Source organism: Helicoverpa zea, chromosome 5 (assembly GCF_022581195.2).
Source record: "Helicoverpa zea isolate HzStark_Cry1AcR chromosome 5, ilHelZeax1.1, whole genome shotgun sequence".
In the NCBI taxonomy this organism is placed as follows: Eukaryota; Metazoa; Arthropoda; class Insecta; order Lepidoptera; family Noctuidae; genus Helicoverpa; species Helicoverpa zea.
Genome location: NC_061456.1, coordinates 11,177,826 through 11,194,671, shown reverse-complemented (window position 1 = coordinate 11,194,671; position 16,846 = coordinate 11,177,826). Strand labels below are relative to the sequence as shown.

Below are 16,846 nucleotides of genomic sequence, written 5' to 3'. Positions count from 1 at the left end.
TTGTTACTTACTCTTCAGATAGTTTGCTATCAATCAGTTCTATTATTATTGTGTTATGACTAAAGATAACGGTTCTTATGTACGAACCTAGACTATTATTGTACTTATGATTTCTTGACGAATCTTTTGAGTGCACTTTGCTAGACAAAATTACTAGACTTTCATACAATTTTTAGGTGAAACGAACTGGTTGTACCGGTTTTCTTCTGGAGTTTTTCGACTTCCACAGTCTAAAAGAGACCGTTGAGATTGCTTTCAAGAAAGGCCCGAATAATAGAAGACTGCGTATATGTCTCGTTTTGACTGTGGTCTGTTTGGTGTTTGGACCGATGTGGGGTATGTAAACTATGCATTGTTTGTATGTAGATAGATACTAGTGTAAATATGAACGTATCGATATATGCATATTGATGATTAATTAGAGCCATTGCCTAAACTTATCATATTCTCAATACCTTATGCCTTATACTGGCCGGATACCTGACCTTTGTAATGTGTTCATTCATCTCGATACTATATAATGAGCCTGATCTATCAGCCGACTAACCGGCAGTAGAATGCAGGTGATCGCAGATCCTATTTAATGACAATATATAAAGAAAATGTGAAGGTCTTTGAAAATATTTTGAAACACCTAGAAAGTAGGTACATTAATATCCTACGATGTTTTGTCTTTAACCGATGTTATGATGTGCTTAGGTACCTATAGATTCCTTAGACAAATAATATAGCTTCCTTACTACCGAACATTATTACCCTTATAATGAGATATTAGTTCTAGAAATAAAGTCTATACCTAATGATTATTTGATATCGATGCTCCTTCTTCAAAACTTGTAAAGTCGCTACAGAATCTATAATATTATTATATTTTGTGGTTTGGATAATATTGTGAAATATATACGCAGTACAAAAGATTGAACATTCTTAAAACTTTCAGTGCGCAATGTTAATATTAAGAAAACTAATAACAAAAATAACAATTTAATTACCTAGCAATTATTTTAATCTTTATAGTTGATAAAGGGAATAACTTATTTTTCGTTTCCATTCGACCACTAGGTCCCTAATCATTTTACACAAACATCGCTAAAGAGCCTTAATTTGAAGACTTCATAGAATACGTTATTTTGACCTTTAAGTGTGGAAACCTACGAATAATATTTGTTCAAACTATGATGGCATACATCTGTCCAATTAGCGCTTAGACGCTATGTCACTATTAGCTTAGGTGGGCTTCCCCAGATAAAATACCGAAATACCTAGTTGTTATTATCGAGATTTTGATGATTATTATTGATCCTTTTTCCCAACTATGTTGGGGTCGGCTTCCGTATTATCGATATTTCCATAAAACTATGAAACGGAACCCTGTTACTAAGACTTCGCTATCCTTCTATCCGTCTTTCTGTACGTAAAGTTGTGTATACAAGTCTATATCAACCTCTTTAGTAGATTCCAAAAGAGCCAGGGCTGCGAGGATTTTCTGGTACATAAAGGGCTGGTACATAAAGGGCTGAAGAAGGAACATGGTGGGTTTAAGCCAGTAAGAGTCTGGACACTCCCTCATTCTGCACCCACAGCGGGTGGCGTCATTTGATGATAAAAATCTACATCAACCTTTCTTCCCAACTTTCTCTAGTATTTTGTCTGTTCATCTATCATTGAAAACTAAAAATTGGTACCCAAAGTATCGAAAAAACTTTCCACAGCTGTATTCTATCTAAAACCAATACGAACATTAAATAAAACGTAATATCATCGACATGCGATAAATTCTCATTGCAGGTACTCGTTCGTTTGTCTGTCGTTGTGTAATATTTACTATGATTGTCAAGCAAATATAAGTTTATTAGTATATTGAGAATAACATGGCAGATAAGAATTTTCAATTCATTCAAGTTAATTAGACATATTGTAAAGATGCGTTATTGTATTTATAAATAAAATATTGAATTCATACGTATCTAATAAAGCTGAGGATTTTATTAATTTGAACTGTGAGACCGATTTGAAATATTCTTTCAGTGTTCGTTAGCCTATTTATTGAAAAATACTACAAGCTTCTTTAGATCCGGGTGCTCTTAGTAGTTCATATGGGACGCGGGTAAAACCGCTGGCGGAAGCTAGTTGTAAATAAACCTTATGTTACACATCGATTTGAACGCGATTTTTTTTTTGTTTTTCATTCCATGTTCAAATTATATTATTTTTCATTCGTCGAAACAAAAAAAATACCTATAAAAGTGAATAGAATCATACAATGTAAAACATACGAATGGTTATTAATAAAAGGATAAAATTACTACCTACTGTGAAATCATATTTTCTCGTTAAACCGAATTAATGAAAAAAACATGTTACGCAAACTTGAAATTCCAGTATTTGGCATATTTTCCTACTAACTTTTACCTACCACCTCAATAAATATATCGTAATCACAATATACTTTTCTGTCTACTATGTTCTACAGACAGTCAGGGTGTATGACGTTTTACGAGATTGATAATAAGATATATTCTAGTCTACGTACATATAACAAGACATTATAGACGTAGTCAGTTTAATTATCATCATTATGTCAGAAAACAACAATACTCCACAGAATTAATTTTCTATAAATATTACTGGAATAACCAGTTTTCAATTTGCGTGCAAATATCCGCGAACAATTTCAACCAAGTCGCCACTATAAGATCTTCGGCTTGACAAATCTTACCTTTCCTTAATGAAAGGTACATATCTAATGAAACATGAGTCGCGTATTGTCGGACGCGTAACGCCAATATACGTTTAAACATTCGATCATTCACACCTAACCGATGATGCGTTAGTGCGTCGATCATACATTTACGATACGCATTTTCCGTCTGATATGAACCTTCCCTAATGGTCGCTGCACACAGCGGGCGGGGCGCGACGGGACGGGACGGCGACGCGACGCTGAGCAGTTGTAATGTACTAGATATTACGGACGACGTCACACAGAGCCGTCCCGCTCGGCGCGACGGTAACTGTCGCGCCGCGCCCGCTGTGTGCAGAGACCTTTACTTCTTTTTACGTCTTTCGTGATACGCTCAACGCATTTTCCTTCAGATATGAACCTTCCCGTATGTCAAACGTTTCGTGAGCATATGTTCTAACTTCCCAGATAAATCTTAGATACATATGTTGTATATGTATAAAGACCCATCATTCATATATTTAAATTAAATAATTGGCTATAAGCCATTTGAATTTTGATGAATGAATACTGACAGTTGACGTTCCAATTGGCTGTCTGGCCGGTTCGAACTAGGACGAAAGAATTTACATATTTAACAGTATGTTATTGTTTTGTTTTTCTTTGAATATTCTAGACTTCCACGTTATTTTAGAAACCTTGAAGTTTAGTATTTCACAATATTATGGCAACTAAATAATAAAAATCATTAAATCCTTAAAACTGGATTTTAATGTCTGCATCACGTTTAAACTAGATAATTCTCGCGGTTTTACCCGCGTCCCAAGAGACCTTTTTCCGCACCCGGATAGGCTATATGATATTATGACATTCCCAAATAAAACGGCTTTCTTTTAACAAATATTGTTTATTTCCAGTAAAAAAAATGTATTGGTAGAAGATTTTATAATTTAGTTCAGTGGATCCAAAGATACTTACTTTATAATATTAGTGTAGATGATAATTAAGATCTTTCCATCGGTATTTTGAGGCTATATTAAAATTCAATTTTATTAATAACATTTTCCCGACTTAATTATGAATCTGGTTTTAAAATACTGCCGCTATTTAAAACCAAAATTAAATGTTTCCATTCCATTTAATATATTCAGAATTTGTACATATGGTCAGCGAAATATAATAAACCAATATGAAGTATGCACTCAAAAATAATATGGTTCTGCAGCATTTTTCAATAGGCATTTTAATTTAATTTTACGTAATGTTACAAGATTATCTTAGACACCAATGACTGTGTTTCGGATGGCACGTTAAACTGTAAGTCCCAGCTGTCGTTGAACATTCTTGGCAATCGTTACGGGTAGTCAGAAGCCAGTAAGTCTAGCTCTAGTCTAAGGGGTATCGGGTTGCCCGGGTTGCTGGGTGGAGGACGTCAGATAGGCAGTCGCTCCTTGTAAAACACTGGTACTCAGCTGCATCCGGATAGACTGGAAGCCACCACCAACATAGTTGGGAAAAAGGCTCGGAAGATGATGTATGTTACCAGATTCTTAATATTTTTTGTCACATGTATATTTTATTCTTAAACTATTAAAAAATGCCATAGGCAAGTTAAAGTTAGTAATAATTCTTAAAAAGTTATAGAAACAATGAAATTCTTGCACCATTTTCTTGGTTTTTATTTCCAGTGTATGATTATTTGTGGTCAGTTTTTAGGCCATCTATAAAGTTTAATAATAGAGGTATAAACTAGTACCTATAAAAATAATATTGATCGTATTTCATAATAAAAAAATACCTTACTACCTATCACTGTTGCGTTTTACCACAAAATACCTATAAAAACATGATGACAAATAACTATCTTATACTTATTATTTCAAAATACATGTTTATCAGAAACTAGACAACTTTAAGAGGTTTTCTAGATAATTTACTTACGTAATGACAATTTCCGATGACTTCATTCATAACGACAATGACTGATTTCCTGTACTCATTATGATACTTCTTGTCACATTATCGAATGGTTCTTCATCATCATCTGCCTAGCCTTTTCCAAATATATTGTGTTCGGATTCCTATCTAATCTTTCTATGACAAGATGGTCCGACCGTGCCCCGTGTTGCTTACATTTCCGATCAATCGATACGTGCAGTTTTTACTTAATAATCTATACGTAAAAAAAAAACTTGTTTATCCCCTCGGTAACTAAATACATGAAAAAAAAACAATAAAATGCTCATCATTGGAAGTTATTCGTTTAAATGATATTGTCGATAAATTATTATGATATAGGAGGATTAGTATTAGTTTATTTACAAACAGTATCTTCAACAATGAAGTAAAAGTAAACAAAATGCATTGTGTGTATACATCATTATGCTCGTTAGATAATAAATGTATTATTACAAACCTTACAAACACTATAATGCTTACCACTTGTGTGAAAATATTGTAAGATTCAGATAAATAACTTAGTGGCTTTGTAGTATTTGACTTTACTATATTTTTTACACACTACAAGATTAGGAAAAGGTCTGAAAAAATAATCTCAGTAGAAAAGGAAATATACAAAATTGAGCAACTTTTAATCCGTTCCCCTACCGGGGGATAAGTCAAATATGAACCAAAGAAAATATATCAAAATCTTTAAAGTAGTAAGTCGTCATTCATAGTGGAGTTAGTTTGTAGGACCTCATGGGAAATTACTAGCGAGCCGACCTAGGCAGTGATTGCTTTACTAAAGTTCAAAATTTACATCATACGGTAGTACTAGTTATTATTTACATTTTCATAACTTCTTTGTAGTTTTATTTGTAAGGTTATGTGATGTGAAAGATGTAAATTGGTTTGGGAATTTAATGTTTTGTTAATTGAGTCTTTGACGGCTTTTAAAGGTTAGGTCGTGCAAGCAATTCTCTATGTAAGTGACTGTAGACACACATCCTGCGTACAATTTCAGAAAAATGTTTTTTTCAGATTCGCTGAAACCCAAGGGAACTGGTTTAAAACGTTACCATGTGTTATTGTTAATACAGGTGGTATAATTGCCAAATTTTGTTAATTTCTTTGCATTTTTTTTCGAAAAAGAGTATCCCGTAACGAAGTATCAACACATCCAAAATTGAATTTTTATAGCATTGATACGAATAGTGTCTATGGACTCGCGACTATCTTTCTAAGAAAAGGTTTCTAAGAAAAGCGCAAGAAACTATTAGATTAGATAACACACAAACCCTTTAATGTTATCTGCATATTTGTATAGATTTATCTTCTATTAAATTGAGACAATACGTGTGACAACTAGGTCCTATATTATTATAATATGAAGTTATCACTTTGTCGAAAGATAATAACAGACTGTAGGTACTCTTTAATATTGTATTTTCATAATAAGAGTATTAGACCACACACTGCAGGCTAAACTGTCGGCCTATAGTTAGTCCGATGGGTGGACGACAGTTTGATCTTAAGGTTATCGTGAATCTAATCCAACTTTCAAGTCAGATACATAATCATGGTAATATGCGCACTATCATTCATCTCCATACTGATTTATATGCCCGATGAAACTATCGATTGACTAAATGTTTGCAGTGTGCAAGAGCTCTAACTGAGGAATATCTTCATTACATTTTTGGTCGCTTCCAATCGGTACCTGCGTTCATCAGTAGATGTCCTATGGCTGAGATGATGATGATGATGATTTTTGGTAGTAGTACAGATTTACTCAGGCAGCTGGGTTGAATAGATCAGATACCTAAACAGCCGTTTGAAATTTATATATAAGTGATTCTATATTATTTTAAGATCAATGAGTGGCAAAGGTGCGGAAGGCTAATGCGTACTCTGAATTTACTGGCGAAACTACCTACCCTATTATGTATATTAACAATAGATGTTTTTACAGGTGAGCTAAGTGTGATGTACATATTCGCGCGGTACCGGTTCAATTGGGATGAAGTGAAGTACAGCATCTATTCCACGTATAGTCTCATCACGCATTCTGTTGGTAAGTACCAGTGAAGGTCATCAATGACCGACAGGCTTGTTGTTATTCGTACAGATTATTGAAATCTCTACCGTATGTATGTGTTCGAATACTTAACTCAAAAGGAGCGAGCCAATACCTATGTTTAAAATTTTAATATAATGTATGCTTTATGTATTTCTATTTGTAGAACCGTCACCATACACACAGAACTGCATAGGTGACTGTAAAGTTATATATACTGACTTAACTGGGGAGTTTGTTCCACTATTCTTCTGTCCATCAAAAACTCATAGGAAGTGGGGATGGTATGCTTTTCGGTGACTGTCTTTAGAAAAATCGGCCTCCAAGACCCAGCCATTTTGCTGCCCATTGATGTTTCACTTCATTCTCAAGCCCATATTTCATCTCATTTTTTCCACGTTGTATTTCTTATCTGATCTCCCAAAATGGTATAAAAAACTAAAGAAATAGTTAATACAACAAGTACTGTTACAAATATTAATAAATAAATATCTTCCATGATTTTCGCAACATCTGTTGCCTCTAGTAGTTGTCACATCGCTTAATTCTGAATAATGTAGAGTTTCACCCCAAAAGGTCGAGTTGAAACAAATTACTCTCTCGACACTAATAACAACATTATATCTCAGTTTAGTACAAGTGTACCAAATAAATATTTATCGTAAGAAGACATTTCGTAGTTAGAACAAAGTTAATCGGCGATTTTAATTAGCAGTTTTTTTGATAGTAAATAGTAGCAGAAGATATTAAAAAAAATAGCAACCTTTTGAGGTTTTTCAGACAAAAATTATACTTCGTTTAATTAAAAAATACGGCCACAAAACTTAACGTAACGTAACTTTCAAAAGTGCTTAGTACTCTCAAGTATATCTTAAATACTAACGAGTGAGTTAAGGTGAATTGAAACATCTTGAGAAAACCTGGACTATAAATTCAGATTTTACCAATTTATTTTGTTGTGCCCTACAGGGTCCACAATTGTACTTAGCTCTAGGCCATATTGTCACACGTACCCTATACATTGTGGAATGCAAATAAATAATATGAATAATACTCTTTTTAGGCACACTATTCTCAATCAGCGTGTTCAGTAGGAAGCTGAAGGCAGATGACGCGGTGCTGGGCATGATATCCACCAGCAGTAAAATCTGTGGCGCCCTGATGCTGGCCTTCGCTAGGACTGATGTTGAAGCGTACTTATGTGAGTTTTCTAAGTTTTTATGTAATTTCTAAGTATTGGTCACCAATGGCTGATATAAAGGTGAAGGAAAACATCTTGAGGAAACCTGGACTATAAAGTCTGAAATCACCAACCCGCATTGAGCAAGCGTGGTGATTAATGCTCAATCCTTCTCCGTGTGAGAGTAGGCTTGTGCCCAGCAGTGAGACGATAAAAAGGCGGTAACTTTCTTTCTTTCTCCTGCCCTGTTCCCAAATATTACTTGGGGTCGGCGCAATATGTCATTTTCTTCCATTTTCCCCTGTCACTCGTCATACTGACACTCACTCCCTTCCTATTCATATCATCTTTCAGGCAATCCATCCATCTTTTCTTAGGTCTTCCTCTTCCTCTCCATCCATCTACATTCATACTTAGCACACACTTTGTTGCATGCGTATCATCCCTCCTCATTACATGTCCATACCACGACAATCTTCTACTTCTCATCTTTTCTGTAACTGGCGCTACTTTCAGACTTCCTCTAATGTAATCATTCCTCACTTTATCCATTCTTGTAACACCACACATCCATCTCAGCATTCTCATTTCTGTTACATGCACTCTCTTCTCGTCCCTCTTTTTCAATGCCCAACACTCCGATCCATACAGGACGACAGGTCTAATGACGGATTTGTAAATTTTGCCCTTCAGTTTGAGGGGCATCCGCGGGTCACAAATAGCGCTAGTTACCTGTCGCCACTTCATCCATCCAGTATTGATCCGATGCGTAACGTCCCTGTTCACCTCACCGTCACTTTGGACGAGTGAACCAAGGTACCGGAAGTCGGAGCAAACTGGTAGGGGCATGCCGGCTAGGGTTATGGTCATGGGTCCCGAAATACCGCCAAAATCACAATGAAGGTATTCGGTTTTACTCCTGCTCACCTTTAAACCCACTGTCTCCAGTCTCAGCCGCCATGCCTCCAGTCTACTCTGGACCTCTGGCCCACTCTCCCCCACCAGAACAATGTCATCGGCGAAAAGCATACACCAGGGTGCCTCCTCCCGTATATCTGCCGTAAGCGCGTCCATTACAAGCAGGAAGAGATACGGGCTGAGGGCCGACCCCTGATGTAAGCCAACACCTACACTGAAGCTGGTGGTAGTGCCCGCTGCGGACCGGACTTCTGTACGGCATCTGCCGTACATCGCTCGGATCAACTGCACATACTTCCCTGGTATACCTTTCTCCTCAAGGGCCCACCACAAAACCTCACGAGGCACCCGGTCATATGCCTTCTCGAGGTCAACGAACACCATATGCAAGTTTTTGTGTGCACCCCTGTACTTTTCGCACAATTGGCGAATACAGAATATAGCGTCCGTTGTACTCCGACCAGGCATAAAACCGAATTGATTTCGTGCGATATCACTCTCTTCATAAAAAGGCGGTAACAGTATGTAAGTTTATTGGTATTTCCTTATTCATGTCATAAATGAAAATGTAACCGTCTGTCTCTACAGTATTATGACTAAACTAGGTACTAAACTGATTTTCGATTAATGATTTTGAAACGATAAAGTGTTTCCTCTTGATGCTGGTGGAACCACGGGGCACATCTATTACTCGTATACCTTATTGAGCATGATTGTGTAGTATATAATGGAAAGTAAAAACATTATTTGTATGAAAAGCGCAAAACATAAGGCAGCAATTACAAGTCAACATTATATTTTTTTTAATAAACCCTAACCATTCTTCATGAAATTTACCAATCGGCTTAATTGTTCACATCGTTTTTTTTTTTTGAAGTCTAAATTATATTTTTCAGCTCCACTCTTAGAAATCTTAAACGGTACCACAACGATCGCTCTTAGGTCGATCGCATCCAAACTAGTCTCCTCTCAAGAATTAGGTAAGTTGCACAAAAACTGATTCAATTAAATAAAACTTCCAAGTATATTTAATGTGTAATTTACAAATGTGGTATGAGGGAATTAGGCACCACTTTTCTAGTGCCAAACCGAACGGTGTCTCAGGTTTGACCCCCGGGTCGGGCCACCTTTGTCAATTTTTACGAAACTTGAGCGGAGAAGCCTGAAGTCTGGGAGTTGGCGGTGATAAAAACTATTACTATGACTGGAATAATTTCTAATCCCAATTAATTCATTAGATAAAATATTAGCGTGAAATTATGTCCTAACTAAAGCACCTATGTAAAAACCTCTTTTAACACACAAAATCCTTCTTCCAGGTAAAGTATACTCGCTGTTCGGCGTGGCAGAAACCATGATGCCCATAATATTCGCTCCACTATACTCCAGGGTATACATCGCTACACTGAATGTGCTGCCAGGAACTGTGTTCCTCGTGAGTGTGACGGCTACTATACCTGCTCTTGGCATATTTGGGTGAGGAACTTTTCTTACCTTTGTTTAGTTAACAGCAATCTTTATGGCGGCTCGTAACTAATTTCCGAGCACAAATACACTCATATAGCATAAATAATCCTACTATAAACGCTAAAGTTTGTATGTCTATAGATGGATGTTTGTTTGTTCCTCTTTCACTCAAAAACCACCTAATAAAGTTAAATGGAACTTGTCAGTAATATACCTCATATCTAGACACACGGCAGTGTGTCCGCCAAGTTCGAGCAAAAAAAAGCGACACACCGGCCGTGGGTTATATTACACGAACCATTTCGGGCCAAATTCTACCCCCCTATAACTCAAAATCTATTTTATTTACGCATATCAAATTTCTAGTATCTGTTGAGACCCCCTCATTTATCTAAAATACAAAATTTCATTAATATATCTTTTGTAGGTCTTGAGATATTGACGTCAGAAAATTGCTATTTTTACTATACACTCACTGACTGACTGACTGACTCACTCATCAAAAACCTAGACCACTTCCAATGGTCGAATTGACTTGAAATTTGGCATGGAGGTAGGTCTTTATGTCAAGGTAAAGAGAAAAATCTGAAAATGGCCAAGTGTGAGTCAGTTTCAAAATAATGAGGGTGTTTTATACCCGGTGTAAATTTATACCCCTAAGGAACTAAAACGAACTAAAGGACAATGCTATTCTTTGTATGGAAGTTGGGCTCAAGAGTTGCCCACAGTAACTGCATAGTGTATTATGTTCCATAGGCTTATAATAGGTCCCAGACCGAAATATTTCGAAATCTATCCCGGGAGTCCTGAGAAAAACTGGTTTGACTCTTATTCAATATTACGAAAAACATCCTTACGAACTCTTAACTATTCCACTTTTATTACCTTAATTGAAATGCATTATAATATTAATCGACAAATACGAGGTATTGAACGAGAATTTTTTTAACGACTTCAAAAAATGGAGGAGTTTCTCACTCAGTTCGTTTGTATTCTTTTTACGTAAGTAAAAAAAACCGATTTAAACAATCATTTTATTGTTTGAAAGGATTTACTTTCCAAATAGTTCCTTTGTTATTCGGTCCAGGGTCTGGTGATAGAAACCTTAAAACAATAGGGAACTCTCGGAAATTGTAAGCACATATCGAATAAAAACTTGTCATTCGGGTATATGTCTCCGACACCACAAAACTGTGGAGGTTAAGACCTGACCTGCCGATGGAGACGACAGTGAGACGAGGGAACTCCTCAACGATAACTATTTACTACCTCGTGTTCGAGCTTATTTAATTCGTCCTGATAAGATTTTTCCATTGCCATTACGGATATTAATTGCATGACGCTACACGAACTTAGGACTGATTGTAGTAGATAGAGACTGAAAAGCAAGAGAAACAACAATTACCTTTAAACGTCTATTTCTGTTATTTTATCCTGTTAACAGTGAAACCACTAACTATCTGAATGTTATTTCAAGAAAAGAAGGTTGTTAGGTTTGTGGCTGCTTAAAATGGCTAGCTAACAATGGCTGGCTAACATGAGAACCGGTTTTTCTCTTGACCTCTGGGACCGATTTCAAAAATATTTGGAGTCCGTCTTAAGAGTGAAGTAAAGAACCTATTCTAACCATTCCCACTACTGGGCAAATGGCTTGGGCTTTATAAAGTGACTGTTCAAGTTTAACATTATAACCGGTTTTTTTCGGGACCTCTGGGACCGATTTCCAAAATATTTGGATTTCGTGTTAACAGTGCAGTAAAGAACCTATTTCGACCACTTTCACTACTGGGCAAATGGCTCAGGCTTTGTTAAGTGACTATCTATGGAGAACATTTGAACCGGTTCTTCTCGGGACCTCTGGGACCGATTTCAAAAATATTTGGATTCCGTCTTAAGAGTGAAGTAAAGAACCTATTCTAACCATTCCCACTACTGGGCAAATGGCTTGGGCTTTATAAAGTGACTGTTCAAGTTTAACGTTATAACCGGTTTTTCTCGGGACCTCTGGGACCGATTTCCAAAATATTTGGATTTCGTATTAACAGTGCAGTAAAGAACCTATTTCGACCACTTTCACTACTGGGCAAATGGCTCAGGCTTTGTTAAGTGACTATCTATGGAGAACATTTGAACCGGTTTTTCTCAGGACCTCAGGGACCGATTTCAAAAATATTTGGATTTCGTGTTAACAGTGCAGTAAAGAACCTATTTCGACCACTTTCACTACTGGGCAAATGGCTCAGGCTTTGTTAAGTGACTATCTATGGAGAACATTTGAACCGGTTTTTCTCGGGACCTCTGGGACCGATTTCAAAAATATTTGGATTCCGTGTTAAGAGTGAAGTAAGGAACCTATTTTAACTATTTCCACTACTGGGCAAACGGCTTGGGCTTTGTAAAGTGACTGTTCAAGTTGAACATTAGAACCGGTTTTTCTCGGGACCTCTTGGACCGATTTCCAAAATATTTAGATTTCGTGTTAACAGTGCAGTAAAGAACCTATTTCGACCACTTTTACTACTGGGCAAATGGCTCAGGCTTTGTTAAGTGACTATCTATGGAGAACATTTGAACCGGTTTTTCTCGGGACCTCTGGGACCGATTTCAAAAATATTTGGATTTCATGTTCAGAGTGCACTATGGAACCAGTTGGAACTACTCCCACTGCTGGGCAAACTTTGAGCCCAGACCCTGGCATTGTCCTTTATCTATATTTATATAATATATCTTCGAATGGTCGTACCGATCTGAAATTCGTTACAAAGGTTTGTATTTAGTCAAAGTAAAGTAAAAATCTGAAAACGGCCAAGTGTGAGTCACTTTCGAAAATAACGAATGTGTAACTTTGATCCACGAACATAATATATGATAACATGTCATGTCAGTCAGTTGGTAAATCTAGTCCATTTAGTTAATCTAGTTCATTTCTTTGTAAGAAGCATAGTGCATATTCAAAAATCTGAAAGATAGTATAAATGAGACATTTCCTTAAGTAACTTAATCATAAGGAAAAAATAAAATAAACAACCTTACAAAAATAAATGAAATCCCACCCAAAACAAAAATGTGAAAGGTTGCCAAGTTCGATAATATGGGAATGCTTCGCCTATAAAAGAAGTGAGATCTGAATAAGTACCAAGTTCCATACAAATACCTAAGTTAAAAATAGTTACTTTTTAATGATGTTACTTGGCAAGTTTTAATAGAAAATAGTATACTTGATTCATTGCGTTTAGTAGGTTTATAACAAGGTGTGTGAAAACTTGCCAAGAACCATCATTAAAAAGTAACTATTTTTAACTGAGGTATTTGTATGGAACCTGGTACTTATTCAGATCTCACTTCTTTTATAGGCGAAGCATTCCCATATTATCGAACTTGGCAACCTTTCACATTTTTGTTTTGGGTGGGATATCAGAATTACAATATAGTCAACTATTTATCCGAGGACGGGAAGTAGTTCCCTTTTAAACCGCAGCCAGAGGCTAGTATATAATAAGCATAACTTTACAGTAAACAAGTTGGACTGTCGCATTCCAAAGCAATGATGGAACTCCTAAATTTATATATTTATATGTACTTTGTTATTTATTTACCATTGTTTTTGATGGAAGAGATATGGCTAGCATTCATTTATTTACTTTGTGGTTATGTCATCAGAAGTAACGTAATATTATGAGGAAATCATAGAGTATAGTATACTTTTTATACCTCCACGACCGATTTTGGCATAAAAAAGTAGAGGTAACTTTATCTATCCAAAAAATAAATACCCCAATATTGCTTGTGAGATAGTGACTGACTGGGATTCATTTTCCTCCTATTGTACTTACCTACACTCAAACATTATACATAATATATACTGAACAGAGTACCTCAAAACAATACAAGCCTAACAGATAGTTAGTTGATCATGTATAACTAAACCTAACTACATAATTGATTCCATAAGGCTACTAACAGCAATGTTGTACCCTTTGACAGATTCAATACTCAGTCATTGTTTGTATACATTTTAGACCAAAAAACCCGATTAGTTGGAAATAATCCCTATTTCCTAGAAGCTGAAATGGATCCTTTTGATTTTAGTATTCTATCGATGTATTCTATAGACCTTTGGTTTTGGTAGTCTGTGGCTTCTAGTAACTCTCTTCGTAAGTAGTCTTTGGTTTGGTAGTAAAAAGTCGTGGTGGCCTAGTGGGCAAAGAACCAACCTCTCGAGTATGAGGGCGCGGGTTCGATTCCAGGTCAGGCAAGTACCAATGCAACTTTTCTAAGTTTGTATGTACTTTCTAAATATATCTAACGGCCAGTTTCTTCATCAAAAGTTAAAGTTAAAGTTATGGCTAAAGTAATGTCTAAAGTAAAAGTAACGGTTAAATTCAATTTTTCTATTAGTTTTACTGTCACTTTAGCCTTGAAAAATCGAATTTGACCGTTACTTTTACTTTAGACATTACTTTAACTTTAACTTTTGATGAAGAAACTGGCCGTTAGACACCAATGATTGTGTTTCGGATGGCACGTTAAACTGTAGGTCCCGGCTGTCATTGAACATCGTTGGCAGTCGTTACGGGTAGTCAGAAGCCAGTAAGTCTGACACCAGTCTAACCAAGGGGTATCGGGTTGCCCGGGTAACTGGGTTGAGGAGGTCAGATAGGCAGTCGCTTCTTGTAAAGCACTGGTACTCAGCTGAATCCGGTTAGACTGGAAGCCGACCCCAACATAGTTTGGGAAAAAGGCTCGGAGGATGATGAGGATGATGATGGCTTCTAGTAACTCTATTTATTGCTGTCTATTTTTTGGCTGTATTGGCGTACTGGTTATATTACTAGTAGGCAGATATCTCATCCCAGCAATTCGTTTAGTAAACTTTCCTACATTAAACAGAAAGTTTTATTAAATATTTAGCAATGAGAGAAGGGATCATGTATGCAGAACATTTTCGAAAATTGGCATCAACTGACACTTATTTTTTCACGAGTGAATATAGCTTAACAACCAAAAAGCCTTAAAATGTTGCTTAACACACGGTAAACAGAAATCTCTAGAAGTTTTATCCATTTATTTATTCGGCGACAATTGATAATGCGTTATTCGGCGCCAGATGTCGAAAGGACCTGTTTTCTCAGAGCTTAAGTATTGAGCTAACATCTGCGGTATATTTTTACATTTATTTATCAGAGAAAAAATATATTAAAAGCTCTTCTGAGTTTCAAGGTCAAGTTCACATGAAATCACGAGTAAAATCGTGGATAAATGGCACAGGTTACAAACATCGTAGACAGTAAAGTGATAAGTAGACATAACTTTAAAGTTATGTGAAAATTATAAATACAATTTTATCTCTAATGTATGGCGGAACTGATCATATTTCACACACTACATAATAATAACAGTAAAACAATAATAAAGTCAAGTATGTCTTGTTGTGGTATGTCTTCAGCAGTATTTGTAAACTTCAAATGTTTTCAAAATGCTAATCCAATGCTCGTTGTTTTCATAATTGGTACGTACCTACGATGGCTTCTCATTACAGGATTGTGATGCAACACGACAGTTTATCCTAGAAACTTAAACCACTATTGCGGTTTAGATCTTCTTAAGCTTAAAGTTTTGTACCTACTCGAGAAAAACAAAAGACTATATAGATTAAGAATAACTCGACACCACAATATTATGTATGTATGATTTAATATATGTTTCTTATTTTCCAGATGGTTCTACTATCAACACAAACAAGACGAGAAAGAGAAAAGACTGAATATTAATATGCCCAATACTCCGCCGCTGCCTGCAGATGTCCCAGTAGCTCCTGCTTAAACAATACTATTAAAGCACATTATAAAGAAGAAAATTCTCCTCGAAAATAAATGTAATCCCCATTTGACCTTGACCTTGGAACTTTATTCAAAGACAATACGACTACATATCAGTTAATTCACTAAAGTCTTCTCACGTGTCTCGCTAATAGTTAACTCTTGATTCTAAAGGATATTTTGCCCTTGACCTTGAAGTATGGTACAGAACGATCTTTGTTAACTTTCTGCGTACAAATAGTTTGACACTTCAAGGTTCAGATCCTAAGGTTTGTTTAAAATTGAATTACCTACAGTTAAGATTTAGTTTATGTTAGGTTCCTATTCAAAGCTATGTTTACTTACACTATTTCTCTCAGTAAACAATAGTTTCTTTTGTGATACTCCACGTATCTCAAAGCATAAGTGTTAATAAGATGTGTTTTTATGAGACTTCAAACCAATCAAGGTCATTTCTTAAAAGAAAATACAACAAATAAATTAAATCACTTGCATTTGTTAAAACGTCATATTTATCGTTTTTCGCGAAGTATTTTTTTTCTATATTCAAACATTAAATAATGAAACCATTACCTATTTAAATTGTATGTGAATAATTGGAGCATATAAGCAGCTGCACCTGTATGTTATGCCTTCTTTTTAGAACTTTAAAAACTATTATTTTTATATGAAGTATTACCATATTTAAAATAATTTATTGTCTTCACATTGTTTTGTTTTAAATACTTGTATTGATTTTATTATATGCGTTAATAAGTAAA

General features: G+C 35.8%; 1 protein-coding gene across 1 annotated transcript in view; it reads left to right on the top strand.

Moving 5' to 3' along the window:
- Positions 1-16,846, top strand: part of LOC124630530 (proton-coupled folate transporter-like) — an 18,445-nt gene extending 1,599 nt beyond the window's left edge. The window contains exons 2-7 of the mRNA XM_047164477.1: positions 177-336; positions 6,597-6,698; positions 7,765-7,902; positions 9,696-9,779; positions 10,119-10,275; positions 15,984-16,846. Coding sequence (XP_047020433.1) covers positions 177-336; positions 6,597-6,698; positions 7,765-7,902; positions 9,696-9,779; positions 10,119-10,275; positions 15,984-16,089 — 747 coding nt within the window. The 3' untranslated portion in view covers positions 16,090-16,846. The remainder of the gene's footprint in view (positions 1-176; positions 337-6,596; positions 6,699-7,764; positions 7,903-9,695; positions 9,780-10,118; positions 10,276-15,983) is intronic.